The sequence below is a fragment of the Ptychodera flava genome, chromosome 18, assembly GCF_041260155.1.
Source record: "Ptychodera flava strain L36383 chromosome 18, AS_Pfla_20210202, whole genome shotgun sequence".
Classification (NCBI taxonomy): Eukaryota; Metazoa; Hemichordata; class Enteropneusta; family Ptychoderidae; genus Ptychodera; species Ptychodera flava.
In genome coordinates this window covers 36004210-36021704 of record NC_091945.1, presented here as the reverse complement: position 1 = coordinate 36021704, position 17495 = coordinate 36004210, and the positions used below count along the sequence as shown (strand labels likewise).

At 35.1% G+C, this 17495-nt stretch overlaps 1 protein-coding gene across 1 annotated transcript in view; it reads left to right on the top strand.

Moving 5' to 3' along the window:
- The window catches only part of LOC139117483 (protein phosphatase 1 regulatory subunit 16A-like), a 103592-nt gene that overhangs the window by 72595 nt on the left and 13502 nt on the right, over positions 1-17495 (top strand). Inside the window, exons 5-8 of the mRNA XM_070680616.1 lie at positions 11236-11339; positions 11709-11833; positions 12329-12454; positions 12889-12964. Coding sequence (XP_070536717.1) covers positions 11236-11339; positions 11709-11833; positions 12329-12454; positions 12889-12964 — 431 coding nt within the window. The remainder of the gene's footprint in view (positions 1-11235; positions 11340-11708; positions 11834-12328; positions 12455-12888; positions 12965-17495) is intronic.

Here is a 17495-nt window from a genome sequence, read left to right as displayed (position 1 = left end):
GAAATAGACCTGAGTGAATGCATCAACAACAAAAAGCTTAATCCTGAAAATTTCATAGCGATGATGAAGCATGAAATTCTGTTTTCATATAAACCCACTAATAGTAATAAAACCTTTTTACCGTCTGTTTTTCACTCGTTTATTAGTTTTGTATGAAATTTGATTAACTTTCACATCTCCTGAAGTAATCATGTACTTCCAAAGGGAAGAACAGTCAATATTGTATCATTGGGGAAACTGTTTGATCATTTAGCATGATCTTATACAATTTGTAATAAGTAAAGTCCAACAATCCAACATTCTAATACTTTGCTTGATAGAATAACTGTTCACCACCTCTCAACATCTGAACATAACGTGAATAGTGAGTTTCATTCTGAAAAATGCAGTCGCTAAAATCATACTGAAAAAAGGATAAATTGATCAAGAAATCACCTTCTTTTTAACATTATGATTATAATTGACAGTCTACGGTTGTGCTATTCTATCTGTTGAAGAATCTTCATCAGAGAAAATCCCAGCTTTCCCTCTGCTGTAATGTTTGTCTCATGATTGCTCATATCTTGAAGCATATCATACCAGGCAGTGTAATAGTAAGAGACATAAAAGTGAATTATTAGCTGAGGGAATTAACATTTGACATTTATGTTAATAAATCTAGCAGTCTGATGTAGGATAAGGAATGCAGACTGGCAAAAAATAGCATTTTACATTCAATTTTGTGTGTGCAGTTCGTAGGGCGACCACAATCCAATTTCAGCTGTATCTTCAAAATGCACAGATTTGCTGATACTGAAAATATCACCATGTACCAGGGACTCAACTCAGCTTACTGGATTAGCTGTCACAAAATTGTGGTATTTTTATGCATAAGACAGCCTGGATGAGTTTGCATTATGAGGAATCGAGATGAGATCAAGCATGGCAAAATGTTTTAGTGGATTTAACTGTATGATACTTGACAGGAGTCTACCAAAGTATGTTATTTTATAAAGGGATTGCCTTAGATGACAGGAAATCTATACAAATTGATCCATCTCTGGGGAAAAAGTAAGGATTTGTGTCACATTGCATACACAAGTTTCCACTATAAATCAGTTCCTGGTTTGTGTATGTGAAAGTTAAGCACAGCACTTCTTTGTTTCACTGTGAAAGTTAAAGAGACAGCTTTTACTGGGAAAATAATGCCAAATTTACATCATAATGAAATATATGCTAATTTGATATCTTCAGGTAATTATCAACTTATTGCAGGATGTGTTTTATTCTGTTCTTCATTGCATGGTAAATAAGTATTAAAAGTAGCATCAAGATGTCATAACATACAAACAAGTCTTTCCATCATACCATGATATAGTTTTGACAGTGGGAAATAAGAAAAATGAGCCCCAATGGCAGTTACACATACTATTTTTCTAGCTTAAACTACTTTAATCTAAAAAATCCACAACATGATCTTGAAATTCTTCTGGAACCATAAATCATTGGTGGTATACCTCCAGCTTTAAAGGAAATCATCCTATACATTACAGGATTAAATTTTTAAGGACTAATTTAACTAAAGAGGTTATTTATCATATTCTGCTCATTTGTTTTTCACATATCCCAGCAGTTCAAAATTGTACAATGCCAGGCATCATGTTACATAGACTTTGTTGTTGCCATGTTAGCCACCTTAATGTACACATTAGCATATTATCTAGCTTTAACTGATCACAAATAGTCTGATATTGATGTTCCGCAACACCTTTGTTAATTAATTCAAATATTAAGTATCCAGTACATTAAATCATGATGAAATGGATAATTTCTAAATCTAGGGTGTTGTGGCAGTGTGCAGTTGTTCTGTGCAAAACAGGTCTAGTTTAATAGCTTGGATAAGTTTCTAGGAGTCCTTCATAGCATATTGCACAAATTCCAAAAATGATATCTGCTGATCTAATTAGCATGGACGTAAACATGTAAAACATTAATTATTATGACTTCTAAAAAGGAAAAGATTTCATCTCTCATCCTTACTCATGTGTGTCATTGTAGACTAGGCAAAGCAGCCTTTGTTTTTTCTGTTGGCTTGAAACAAATTATATAAACGTAAGATATATCATGCAGTGCATGCACACATCAAAATGAAAATGCAAATGTCCATAGGATCACATAAAAACTTTTACAACTCTGAAACTTAGAATGAGAAGCAAGCTAATAATTTTTTCCTGGGTAGAGGGCAATTTTGGTACAAATACCTTGACTTTAGTAACAGCACAGTGTACTATTAGTGCCATGCGAATAATTGAGAGGTTTTGCCATTAGTTGTGCCATCCTTGTGTGGTTTAACAACAGCTGAACATGCACTCATGTAAGTTATGCTAATATTAATAAGTCTTAGAGTGACATTTACACCTAAAATCAGATAATCAGATAGCATTGAAGTTTGAAATGACATACTGTAATAGCATGGTATTTTTAGCTGCATGAGTGTCAATTAGTATGGAAATGTGAGATTAGTAACTCATTTAGTTTGACTAAAATTACAGGCATGTGAGCTGGATAGGACAGATACTCAATAGATGTAGGTTTTGAAAAACTTACATCAGAATATTCCATCTGCCCCATGGGACTAGCAATAATTATTTTGTCTTTCTAACCTTCACTGGAAGTTTTTCATTCTGTCTGGTCTACTGTTACAGTACTTTATCCAATGTGACTGTGAATGCCTTGATGACAGATTGGTAAACTGTATACAGCTTGGTAAACTGTATTTGAATCAGTTATTTCTAATAGCTTGATATCAAGGCTGATACTTCTACCACATCAAGTATCCCATATCAAGAAAGTGAAAATGTTGCTAAGATTTGATAGCTTGCTCTATACCATTCATAATCAGCAATGGTAACATGCTAAAACAGTCATAATATATTTTGAAAAGATTTAGCTGATACCATATGGATGTATCACTTTTGCCAGAAATTATTATAACTATTAGTAGTCTTGATTTTATTTTATTTTGTTTTGACTTTATCATGCCACTATCCAGCCTATAGTGACTTCCATCAGTTTATGCCAGATTCTAGAACACTCTAGCTCTTGCTTCATCGGGAAGTCATACCTTACTTGAATCTGTAAATCGATAAGAATCCACCGGAGAAAATCCGCGATGAATAGGTATAGTGTGGGCTGAATACTCAAGAAACCATTGCGCAGATTCACTCTGTGAAAGTTTAATCAAGGGCAGAAAGTCAAGGCATATCACACACAGTTCTGTAATTGAACCTGTCATCAAATGAATCTGGTTGTGATCTTTGCAATGACCTTAACACCAGGTGTGTTCAGATTTATAGTTCTGTCCAAAGAAGGGATTCATATACATTGAGCCTTGACTTACCCCTGATGGTGAATGCAATGTCCCTATTGGCATGCAAAGAGGACATGCTGTGATCAGATACGGTACAGCGAGTGATGTTTCAGGTTTATGGGCTACAGAACTTGTAAGAGTAGATGTCTTGCAATACAAAATGAAAGAGTCTTGATAGTACACATTCCACAGCCAGTTGACTATTCATTTGGAGAAAATATATGTTTTGGTTGCTATAAACACTTTTAATGAATACATTAAATAGTGCTGAAGAGAAATCACAGATTGTAATTGTTAACCATTGTACTTTGAGCAAGTTTAAGGTTTGGTTAAAGCCCCAATAGCTGCGAATTTTATGCATTATTTTCATGATTTTATTAGTCCCCGCGGACGAAGTCCGGCGGGGACTTATAGATTGGGTCCCGTCCGTGTGTCCGTCCGTCCGTCCGTCCGTCCGTCCGTCCGTCCGTCCGTCATCAACAGTTTCTCAGACACTGCTAAACTGATTTTGTTCAAACTTGGCACAAAGGCATAGGACTATGACCTACAGATGCACGTCGATTTATTTTGTGATACGATCCAATATGGGCGCGAGGCGGCCATTTTATTCCGATTTTTCATGTCTTTGGACCATAACTCAGACATCCTTGAGCACATTCTGCTCAAACTTGGCACAAAGGCATAACATTATGGCTTTCATATCCATGTCAAATTTTATTGCGATATGTTTCAATATGGGCGCGTGGTGGCCATTTTGTTTGCGATTTTTCATGTCTTTGGACCATAACTCAGACATCCTTGAGCACATTCTGCTCAAACTTGGCACAAAAGCATAACACTATGGCTTAAATATCCATGTCAAATTATTTTGCGATGTGTTTCAATATGGGTGCGTGGCGGCCATTTTGTTGCGATTTTTCATGTCTTTGGACCATAACTCAGACATCCTTGAACAGATTCTTATCAAACTTGCCACAAAGGTATAACACTATGGCTTACATATCCATGTCAAATTATTTTGTGATACAATCCAATATGGCCACGAGGCGGCCATTTTGTTTGCGATTTTTCGTGTCTGTGAACAATAACTCAAAGATCCTTGAACCGATTCTGTTCAAACTTGACACAAAGGCATAACACTATGTCCTACATATGCACGTTGAATTATATTGCAGGACGATCCAATATGGGCGTGAGGCGGCCATTTTGTTGCGATTTTTCATGTCTTTGAACCATAACTCAGACATCCTTGAACCGATTCTGTTCAAATTTGGCACAAAAGCAAAACATTATGCCCTTCATATCAACACCAATTTATTTCGTGATATGATCCAATATGGCTGACAGGCGGCCAAATTTTTTGCGATTTTTTCATGTCTTCGAACCATATAACTCAAACATTTTTTGAACCGATTTGGTGCAAACTTGGCACAAAGGCAAAGCACTATGGCATTATATGCATGTATCAATTAAGCTCGCGATAGGATCAAATATGGCTGCAGAACTGCCATTTTGTTGGAATTTTGCATGTCTTTGAATCGTAATTCAAAGGTCATTACACCCATTTTGTCCAAACTTGGCACAAAGATCAAGCACTATGGCATACATATACATGTCAATTTACTTTGTGACATGTTCCAATATGGCTGCCAGATTGTCATTTTTTCCAATATTGCTGTCAGATGGTCATTTTTGGGGATTTTTTCATGTCTTTGAGGCTTAATCATATGCAAATATTCTTTAACCAATGTTGTTGAGACTTGGTACAAAGATAAAGTACTATGGCATACATATGCATGTCTACTAATTTTGTACTATGACCCATATGGTCAATAGACAGCCATTTGATTTAAATTTTGGTGTGATTTTTTTATGTCTTTGAAACAAACATAGGTCACTATCCCTCGATGGACTGATTTTGTTCAAACGTGATACGAAGATAAAATACTATGGCTGCATTTTTGTGTACATTAATTTGTTTCATTATATGGATCCCATACCATTTCGAAAATTCCACAAAACCATGTGTATAGTATGTGCCATCATGACACTGGAGGCAGTAAGGGCATCGTTATGGGTGATGTAATCAAAAGTTCCTTGAGTGGTCATTACCGGCAGAGATGAGTCATTTATTGAACGTTCCACAGATTACTTTATTATGCAAGTCACAGGCCTAATGCACCCGTTGCATCAATGTCATTCCACAGCTACCTAGACCACAGCTACCTAGACACCAAAGATTATAACAAAATGGACAAGCGGGGACTGTGTCATCAACGATGACTTGTTTCAAACCAAAGATGGTTCGTGTAAATGTGCTAACTGAAGGACGTGTATAGAAGTATCACTACTCGCTGATTTGGACCATGCCTACACGTTTTAACTCACTGAATAATAAACGGGTGCTGCACTCATAAAATGGTACCCTCACGGAAAAGTACAAAAAAAACCCCAGTATTTCCTGCACACACATATTGTGATCATACCAGAAACAAGCTTGATGCCATTTGCCTGAATGGACAACACAAGATGGCCGACATTTTGTTGTTGTAATCTTTATTTTCTGAGTCATATGATTAGTTTTTGAAAATGGCAAGAAATCTCAAATGATTGTAAAATGTTTGAATTTACATGCCACTTTCGACACTTATGACAGTGTTATACACTTTTGAGTCTTTAATAGGGCTTATCACATGCACAAGCCAAGTTTGTTGTCTCTGAACAGAAAATGCAGGATTTATTCTCTGGTTGTTCTACATCACGACAACCCGCGTCTATGTCATCAATTTTGGTGCGTTGGACCTATTTTTGCGTCGATCTTCATTGTGCTTGTAATTGTAAACAAACAACATGGTGGCCGATGTTTTTCCCACGATCAAAATGTGTCTGACATGAAAATATCGCAAACATTAGTCATAATTATTAGAGTCTTACAATACATCAACTAGGCAATTTTTTGAGACCTCGTGTTTTAGTTTTGTCGCCGATGTGCATGGGGGTTCATATTCGTATGGACCCTGCCGATGCCTGAACTTTCGACGCACTGTGTACTTTCATTTGGTAGACTAGACCATGGTAGACATACGGTTTCCACTGCAACAAGGGGGTCAAGTGCAGTGTCCATGCCTCCAAAAGTCATGTAATGAAATCGATATTTTCACAGACTATGACATTAATAATCCAAACAATGTAAACACAAGAGTGTACCGCCTGTATATTCCGAAGGAATTACGTGAATAATTTGCGGAAACAACGAACTTGAAGCTGGTCGTGTTACCGTGGGTTCCATATGCCTTGCAAACAGGGTCAGGCGCGACGTTTACAGTGTTCGCGCCGTTGAGATTCAGTCGATATTTGTTCCCAAAAAATAGCATATCTTCGTCTGTGATAAATTTCTAGGCCTATGCTATCTTTGAAATACAGTATAACTTTGTGGAAGATTTGTGTAGACTGAGAGGTCCTCTGGTATTTGCTCCATACACGAACAAACGTGAATGCCGTGTTCCTTGCTCACGCACGCAACGGACGACTGGAAATGATTGACAACTTGCGTACGGCATACTGATATTATTCCTAAAGTACCTCAAAAGTTTAAACGCGGAATCGTCATGGAAAACTTCTTTTATTTTGCCAAAAATAATGAATTCTTGGCTTGTGCATTTGTGCATGTGATAAGTATATTATTGCCTAATATTTTTCTTCGTTCAGCGGCGGAAAATACGAGTGACGTAATGACCGTGTCACCACGAGTCGAAGACGAGTGGTGACACGGTCATTACGTCATGAGTATTTTCCTCCTCTAAACGAAGAAAAATATTAGGCAATAATATCGATGCATTATAGAATGAGGGTTAAATATAATCATGTTTTATTTGTCTACTGAGGCTTGTAATACATCTGTGTTACTTGATGAGAAGTAAGTTCGGTAGATCCCAGAAATTGTTATAGACCTATATGCCTGTAACATATGGATTTTGATCACACAGTAAGTTTTGGTAACAGCAGATTGAGTCATAAATTGAATCAGTGTGTCCACATCTCGTACTATACCTCTGCCATATGATGTACTGGAACATAAATCTGAGTATCTTTAATAGCCTTTATATCATTGTGCACCTGTTTCGGAAACCAAAAGGGTTCTAACTTTTAACAACTTTGTGTATTTGCATAGCACACAGTTCCACTGGCAATGTGTTAGGTATGTTTGACCTCTGACCTATCAATATATCCTACATGAACAAAGAAATTTATGATGCACTGTAGAAGCTGCAGCGTCTTTTAATAAAGCTTTTCATATCATATGGACAAGAAATGCAATCAACAGCAAATTGTGTCTAAATTGTTCAGACTATTATTTCAAACTTGAATATATATCAAAATTTGCACAGTTGTTTGTGGAGGTCTGTGCACTCAAAATAGATGGCACAGTGCCCACTGCACTGTTAGAACTGACTACAGTTCTGCAAGTGAATTTTGTGATGATTTTATGCAGTGATCTTGTGATTAATTTATATCATGCGACATGTTTTCAAACTCAAAACTTAACCATAAATGGGCATTTAACAGAAGGTGTATAGTAACATGGTTATTCCCATGATACAGCCCTGTGTATGGACCTGAACTCAGCAAGCAACGAATGGACCAGTCGCAGCATTATGCCACTGCTTTCTTTATCTCTTCTCTCTATGAACTGAAATGAAAGTGTGTGTTTTTGGTCTGTATTTTTCAGCTTCTTTCAAGCTATTGAATGATATCACTGACTTCTCAAGTAACAAAACATTTACAAAAATAATGTCCAAAGAGATTTAAATAACTGGTCATTTTCCTTGGCTTGTACTCTTTCAGGTTACATATTTTTCATGACTTCTGAGTCATGGACTTACAGTTGTCATTTTTATCGCTTAGAAATACCCAACATGAATTCCCCAACCTTGTATAAACTGACATATTTACACTCAGCCAACTAACATTTACATGCTAATCTGTCAAACCAGCCAGACCTACATGTATCAGTGTCAGCACTAATGGAGATGTGTTTAGATTGAACCAAAAAAGCATTACGACTCAATTAAAGTCATATTTTCATTTGCAATACCAGATAATCAAACCAAATACCAAGATATGCCATACACTATATGCCTTTTGAACTGTGTTTAATAAAATGTGGGAAGTTTACAAGTCATTAGGTCAAAGGTCAAGTAAAGCGACATTCAGTATTTTCTACTTTCTACAAGCATGTTATTCTAACCTGTCACTTTGTTGGGTTTTTTTTAGTCTGAGAGCTATTTAATTTGATGTGAAACATGAAAGTATTTGTTAAATTCCTCCAGTGTGCATATCTGGTAGTATGTGGTAACTATAGTCATCAGATATTCATGTCATCAATCCTGCGGAGCAACATCTTCAAACCTTTTGCAAACATTTTCCCCAACACACAGGGGATTTTTATCATGAGATCTTCCATTTCAGTCCACCATGAAATTTATTCTGGGACAGGAATGAAATTACAAATTTAGTGACATTTGAATTGACATGCCACACTTGAAGGTATGTAAGAAAAAAAAATGTATGATGATGGTGCAGCTGAAACAGCAAAGTCTCTTCAGAGTACAAGAGGTAGCTGAAAACAGTGAATTTCAAAGTAGTAAAGCAAAGTACAGCTGTGGATCTCAGTTTGAAAGTATTCCTGTAGATCATTGCATATCCCAGTATATTTATAAAAAATGTCTCTCACAGGGGGTACAGTATGAATCACTTTGTAGTATGCACCTCGAAAGTGAAAGACTTAAACTTTTGCTCAAACTTTCCTCAAGGGATATTTCAATCATTCTCTTTCAAAATCAAGAATAAAAATAGGGGGTCACCGTGCAGATTTTGGTAATAGAGAAACAAATAACCTAAGATTTACCGATATTAGAAATTCAAAATGGCTGCCATCCCTGTGTTAACTCTATGGAGAAAAATAAACATTTTCGAATTTCGAAAAAGTAAGCCGGTGAAAAGTTTCTTTCACCAAGGGCTTTAAAATGAACCCCCACATGTGGTATATCAGAACAGAATTGTAAAAGTTTGAGAGTCCGAATGTCTGTCCCTGAGGTGTGTTCTACCTTAAGTGTCATCTTTTCATTTTAGGTACTGCTGTTTGAGAAACTTTTTAAGATTTTTTTCATCCCTTTATCATCAATGGATGGTTTTAATTTTTCATATTTTGTTTTGTTCTGTGAAAGTTACATTTTCACCTTTTTCTGGAAGTTGAACATCTTAAGTGTTAACCTCACACACACACACACACACACACACACATACACACACACACACAGAGGCAAACACACAGGCAAACACACACAATGTTGACTCAACACCAAGTATTTTGACATGATGTTGTGGGTAGAAAGAACCTGTATTTGACAATACAGACGACAAAACTACTGGAAATGCATCAAGAGTTACAGCTGATTCTAATGGTGCTTTAATAACTTATGAAAACTTCATGTTATGTCAGCGGCATAGCGTAACTAATTATACAGAACCATTTTCACATATCTCATGAGATGATTTTCAAATAAATCAAGATTATCGATTTCACTGAGAAAAGTGCAAAGGATGATAGTTTGGTATTTCCCATGAGAAGATTGGTAGCAGATATTAGAGTCCAGATGTCTAATGATATACCTTGGTGGCCATAGAAATCACTCAGCTCTCTGCAGTTTATTCTCATTAAAAGTATCATGGTACATGCTTTATGATAGATCCCTATGCACAAGACAAAATGTCAGATGCCACATGTATCTCCATGGCACCCATATCTGCTAAACCTTGGGTTTCTCAAGAAAGTAAACTTTTGTGTAATATGAGGAAATTTTTTTGTTTCTTTTTGAAAATATTGTTTTTACAGTCAGTGTACATGACAAATGTACAACTACAAGACACAAATGCACACACACACATGCATCATCATGTATGCACATTTATGTGCTACATAATTATTACCCATTGAGTCATCACAGGGTCATGTGATTGATCAATGTAAAGTTTGTGAAGCTGAATAAAATTAGGCAGCATTTTCTGATAATCAGCTTTGGTTCTGCCCCATGTGACTTGACTTTATAACTTATTTGAATGAATGTAGAATTCTGCCTTGTTGTCAGTAACATTTTGCGTTTTGATTTTACCTTTCAGAAAGAGGTACAGTATTCAAAAGAGAGTTTTTTAAATTTTTTGACAGGATCTACCTTAGTGTTTGATGAGGCATGTCTGTCATTTGGCTGACATGTATGCGATATATGAAATCAAAATTTGTGATGTGACCTCTGTAAATATATCAGAACCAGAGGGTATTATTGAACCAGCCTTTGTAATTAAAATCTAGAATGGAAGTTGTATGAGAAATTTAAACTTTGATACTTTGGTATATTTGAATATATAATATATAATAATATTTTTCCATCAGTGTTTATTTCCAGTGAGATTTGTACCTGTAGCCCTGTCTGTCGAACCAACTCATCAAAAGAGCAAGGACTAAATAAATACAAAACGCATATTTCAGAATATCTGCCAATATCATCAACGTACAATAAATTGAAATTACTATTTTCACATTTTCTCAAAACAAAATAAAACCTATGATTTTTGGCATGGTTTCCATAATCATGTCAACTTACATAGCTGGACTAGCAAATTGGAAATCACTGTGGGGTATTTGCCAAATCAACACAAATTTGGCTTCATCACCAAATTAAATGTTTTGACATATGTATGTTAGATATGCTGTAGATTTACTGACACAATATACAATATTAAAATGATTACTCTCTTTTCAGAATTTTTAGAGCAATCTCTGCTTTCTATTCATTTGGACATTTTTTTCACCTTTTCCAATTTCACAGAGGTGCTGACATTTTAGCCATCAATTCTGACGGCAATATGCCATATGATATAAGTGAAGATGATGTTACGCTAGATTACATAGAGTCTGTCATGGCATCTAGAGGTAAGATATGATCTGTTTGAATTAAAGTTGTTAAAAGCAGCCTTATTAATTCCTATTATAGACTGGTAGTAGTAATATGTTGGTTGTTGTCAATTGAAAGTCATGTAACGCATAATTTCAAATACCAGAAAACATACATGTAATTATTTTAAATTTGCAAAATGTGTTTATTTCGTTATGTCAAGAAGACAAAAAAACAACAACAAAAAATTTGACAGGAGAGGAGGTGATTTCACTCTATGCCAGAAATAGTAAGTGGGTAGGGCAAAGAAATATGGTGATAAATATACTCCATAAGTTAAATGTATACTGTCAGTTATTAAAGGAAACATTAATGTAATCAACATTTTTCTTTGAATCACGTAACAGGTATAACACAAGAGCAGATAGATGACCTAAGACGTTCTACAGCTCAGAGAATGTTAAGAGATTTATATGATGCAGTAAATGATCATAAAGATTTAGAAGGAAGAGACTGCCATGGGGCTACAGCAGTGAGTATTAGTAATTTAGAAAATAATTGACACTGCCTAGTCATTGGTTCAAGTCCAAAGACACACATTTTTATCTGCACAGGGCAAGCAACTTCAATGGTGTCTTCTATTGATGATAACAAGCACACAAAAGGGTTGCAAAACTGTAAATACGTAGATTAAGCTGGTAAAATGAAACAGCTGGACACCTTGATGGCTTCTAACATAACGTAAACTCAACTAAGTTGCAATACTCTGTGTGTGTATTTCCCATTGTTTCTCATCTAGTTAATGCTTTGAATAAATAATTTTAAAAGTAAGCCGGTCCTTTCCATATATTAAAGTTAAGTTTGAATTCAGAGCATTCCAAGATGGGTTTATTCCTGTTTATGAATTACTATAATAATTCTAAAAAAAATATTTCCATTATCCAAGCCAATAAATGGATACATTGTACGCTGCAAAATCGGTCAAATAATAGGATTAAATGTCAGTACTGTTGGTACATTTTTTCAGCTACATGTTGCAGCTGCAAATGGTTATTTAGAGGTAGCAGAATTTTTATTGGATCATCATGTTAACGTAGATGTTAGAGACAATGATGGCTGGCAACCAATACATGCGGCTGCGTGCTGGGCACAGGTGAGATCAACAAAATTCTGTTTACCATAGAGTTTCTCAATCATTTAAAGTAGCCTTCTTGTCACAATGTATTAAGTTTGCCAGATACAATCACAATATAAGGTGTACTAATAACGAAAGATAGAGAAGATATCTTAGACCCAGATTTGACTAATTTCCACAATAAATCTCTTGTTGTTGCATAGGAGTAATTAGTTTTGTTTTGACATTCTTAAATTATCTGCAATGCTTTATAGAAAGAGTGTACTCATAATATGCTAGTATTGACTGCAGTCATTAAAGATATTCTGAAAAGCTTCAATTTAAATTCTGAAATTTAAATTCAGTGTTTGTTGTTCATTCATATCTTTGTGTATTCAGGATTGCTTTAGATGGCAGACAGGTTGTTTCTTAAAGCATCTAATCCAATGTTTTATCTTTTCTTTCTGATACAGCCTGAAATGATTGGCCTTTTAGCAGTACATGGTGCTGATTTAGAAGCCAGGACATACAATGATGAAACACCAGCAGGTAAGAAACTCTATGACGGCATCTTGAAAACTTCCTCCTGCCTTATCCTGTCCAACTCAGTTCTCTTCAGTAGAATACTGGGATGTATACCGGAGGTTTTTTTGGTAAAAATATCTATGTATTACAGAAATGTTTACTCACTGTCTGTAGATCAAACCCTTGAGGGTTAACTTTAGAGCTGTTTCATTTGTCAATGATAAATCTGTGTGCTTACCCTGCTATTGTTGACATTGAAGATATGCAAAACACAGTCACAGCCAGACTCTGTTTGCTATCCATTGAAAGAACTTCAATTTGTACGGAACTGTTCATATCAGTTGTCATTATTGTTACAAGTCTCATGTATTAAACGCGTCTCAGCTACTCACAAGGGGTAGTAATTGCTTAGGAAGTCAAATTTGCAGAGAGAGAGAGTTGTTTGCACACTGGTAGCTTTGGTTTACCAAAGGGAAAAGATAAGATGGTAATGTGTACAGTGATGTACTAGCTCATCAGTGCCATCTGAAACATCTTGCCCATGTGAATGACCAGGTGTGTTTACAATGATCAGGTGTGTGTCCAGGGTTGTTTCTAAAATAAAGAAACACTGGTCCACAATGCACAGAACTTCAGCATTTTTACGGTGATATGAAATTCCTGCTTTGATAAAGTGAAGGAATATACCAGTGATACATGAGAACCCAGTAATATTCAACAACATGACATCCCTCACAAAACTTCTGAATTAGGATTGAAAATGCAAATAGAACTGTTACCCATGAATTATATCAAAATGTACTTTACACATCTGTGTGCAGGATTTTCTTTCCACAAGAACAAGATGCTCACTTTTCTGTACAGAATACGTCCTTCCCAAGTTTACTCATGATATGATATTCAGTATGCAGAATGAGTAAAGAACTAATTCAAATTAGATGAAATATTGATTATAGCAGTGACAGTCCATTTTTGACATGAATAATGTGACTTTCTGTCAGATGTAATCTTAGCATAGTATCTCCATATTGACTTTCATTTGCTGAATTTTTTAAAAGTCTGTGTGGCAGAGATAAGAATCAGCTGTATTTTTCTGTAATTATTCGTGGTACCTAGATCCTGTCTTATCGAAATCCCTGGAACTCTTCCCATAAGCCCTAAACATTGAGAACTGATAGCATCTTACCAATAATTTGCATTTCAGAAAGCTATTACACTAGCTGCAGAACCTTTGATAAGGAAACATGAGTAGCCTACTTGGTCCGTCAGCTATTGCAGTGACTTGTCCTCTTCTTTTGAAGTAGCCATACTTACAAATTTAATTGACGTTTCAAGCAGCTATCCTAAGTATCCCGAGTATTCACCAAGTAGCAAAGATAAAACCCTAAAATTGTCTCAGTTGGTGAGGAAGAAATGGAGAGCATGTAGAAAATACCCCAAAACAATTGATGATGTGTAGATCATGTGCAATAGATTATCTCAGCTTATTATAAGCCTATTGTCTCAAAGTGTTATCCTGCCCAGATCATTTTTTACCAAACAAGAGATGAAAATTTGAACAGTTCTCTAAGTATCCTAAAAATACTCTCTCATGAAATATGTCAAGTGAAAATGTGCTGTACAAAAATCCTGCATCCTGCCCAAACAATCTGTATCAAAAATGTGACTACCTTAAAAAAAAAAAAAAAAAAAAAAAAAATATATATATATATATATATATATATATATATATATATATATATATATATATATATATATATATATATATATATATTATCAAGGTTTCAATAAATTTGATACAATGTTTGTTAGACCAAGCTATACAATAGTCTTGTCCAATAAACCTGTATCAAAAAGTATGACCACCTAAAAAAACTTATCATTATGTGTATATACATATATCAAGGTTTTAGTAAAATTTGATATAATGTTTGTTAGACCAGGTAAAATATTTTGATTATCATATAAGTTAGACAGCAAGAATTTTATTCTTGCTTGGGGCACAGTTGGCCATTGAAATTATCCTTTGGTAAGCTGCAATGGAAACACCAATCTTCTGAGAATACAAAGATATTGAAGATTAAACGGCATTTCACAAAAAGCAATTCTGCATGACGGAAAAGATGTATGACTTTCATTTATTTTTTCCAAAGATAACTGATGCAAAGATAAATGGATTGGTTGCAAATTGCACTTGGGTCAAACGTTTAAAATTCTGTAATATCCTAATACCAATGAAATGTATCATGGTTACCTGGAACTTATCTCATCAAATGTCGGAATTTTTCAAAGTGAAAATGCAATATTTTATCTTACAAGATCCAAGTCACATATCTAGACTCCTGTCCAACAAATTGTGCACCACATGACTGTTATAGTTCAGTGCATGATTTAGATCAGCCCATTACAATGGACAAGTCGTTTGCCATCAATGACAAGACCCAGTCACCATACTGCCTGCTGTGTTGTTACTACATAATGAGGCACCTGATGTATGTCATAAAATGGAAAGTGCTTTCTAACATGCAAGTGCCATTTCAACAGATCAGTAGATTGAAGCGGTAGATGCTGTATGTCAACTGTTTCAGGGCAAATGATTGCATTGCTTTGATACTAAAGCACAGAAAGCTAACCACACTTTACTGTTCAATCTCACCAATATGAATCAACCTGGGTGAATGTACTTGCAATTTCAAAAGGTCACAGTCTTTAGAGTGTTGGTGATATATGATGGTATCAGAGTTAATAGGTGCAACACCAAGCTAAACTACCTATCCCTGTGGGTACATGTCCCTGTATACTGAGCCATGTGAATTTCTAGGAACTTTTCCTGAGAACAAAAAAGCCATGTTTTGTTGTTCTTTGCTTAGCATTGATATGGCAGCATTGAATGTTAATAATAAGGGCTGTAATCAGTCCTTTGCATCAGTTGGTTTCAAAATGTAACATAATGCTGAACTTTCTAAAACTGTCAATAAAACTTACCTCATAGAATCAGTAGAGTCAGCTAGTGTGTTAATCAACATAATATTGAAATGATTTTGCTGAATTAAATTTATCATGATTGTATTCTGTATTCTGTGGATCAGGTGTGATACAAAATTGTTTGAATTAACACGTTTGGAATGCCAGAAATTCTGAAATCATAAAATTTGGTTAAATAGTGAAAATTTAATACACGTAATACAAATGATGATAAAATGTCTCCAATACTACATTAATAAATTTCCCTGACTAGATGGCCATTTACATCCTCAACAATCCATCAATATATTTTTAAACTTGAATATTTATCATGAATTATTTTTAATAGTTGGTTGTAATGATTTCATGATGAGCTCTATGAATCCCTTGAGTGAAAACCTTTAGATATTGAGACATTTATTTCCCCTGTGAATTCATTCACATTGACTTGGTAAAAATGGAACTCCATAACTCTGTGATGATATTTAGAAAACTTGTTTTACCACCCACACATTCAATGGAAAGATTGTGTGCATGGTTTTATTCTCACACATGATCCTTATAATCTTCTGGCTTTTTCAAAGACAAGCCATCAGTGTTGATCAAACTCTAGTGTTTCCAATAAGTTGTGGTTTACATTTCCTCCATCAGACTAGAAGTTGATATGATAATTCTGAAGGAGATTGTTGCAAGAATCTACCAGTAGATAATACCATGTATCTTATACTGATTGTTTGTGAATTTATCTTATTCTTTGAAGCCCTAAACTATAGAGTTTCATAAATTTTTGCGTGGTAAAAGTAGTAATTTGTGTCTTTATTTCATGGCATTTATGCTTTGTCTCTATATTTACAATTGTTCCATGAAAATTACCAGACAAATATGTAAAATGTATTGCTGTACAAATGTACAGTACATGTGGATTACACTGAAACATGCTTTTATACTGAGTTACAACAAACTGTATGAGTTGAGGAAAATGTGGTGCTTTCACAAAGACAACAAAATAAGTCCAAAAAAATTATGGCTTTCAACCAAGGTGTGTAAATCAAAAGTGATGCGGCTATTTATATAGTATTTTAATACACACAGTCTGACAACCAACATAAGAATAAAACAACAGAACCGGAAGGTTTGAATGCAGTGGTACTGTAATTCTACAGGCAGCAAAGATGACAACAATACGTTCTCTATTCAGAACTGTGCTATGTGTAAATGTGATCCTACAGTCATGGCCTTTTTCCTGCTGTGCATAGCACAAAGTTTTTTTAATTTTCCATATAAATATGCTAATATAACAGTTGATGCTGATAGTCTAGATAACATGCATGAGGATATTAGAAGCAAAGGCATTTCTATTCCTTTGCCTTAAATTAGCTTTAGATGAAAAACTTCAAGTTGGTAAAATATCTGAGTGTACCTAAATTACCAGTATGCATATGATAATAGGAGTTTTTGGAGGAGTCCTTATCATTCTTTGCAAGCCTTCCTCTGCTTTTGTAAAGTCAGTGCTGTGCTGCCATTCTTATGAAACGTTTGTAGGTTTTCTGGGATTCAATCTTTAAGACAAAAGACAAATTCAGTCATGAAG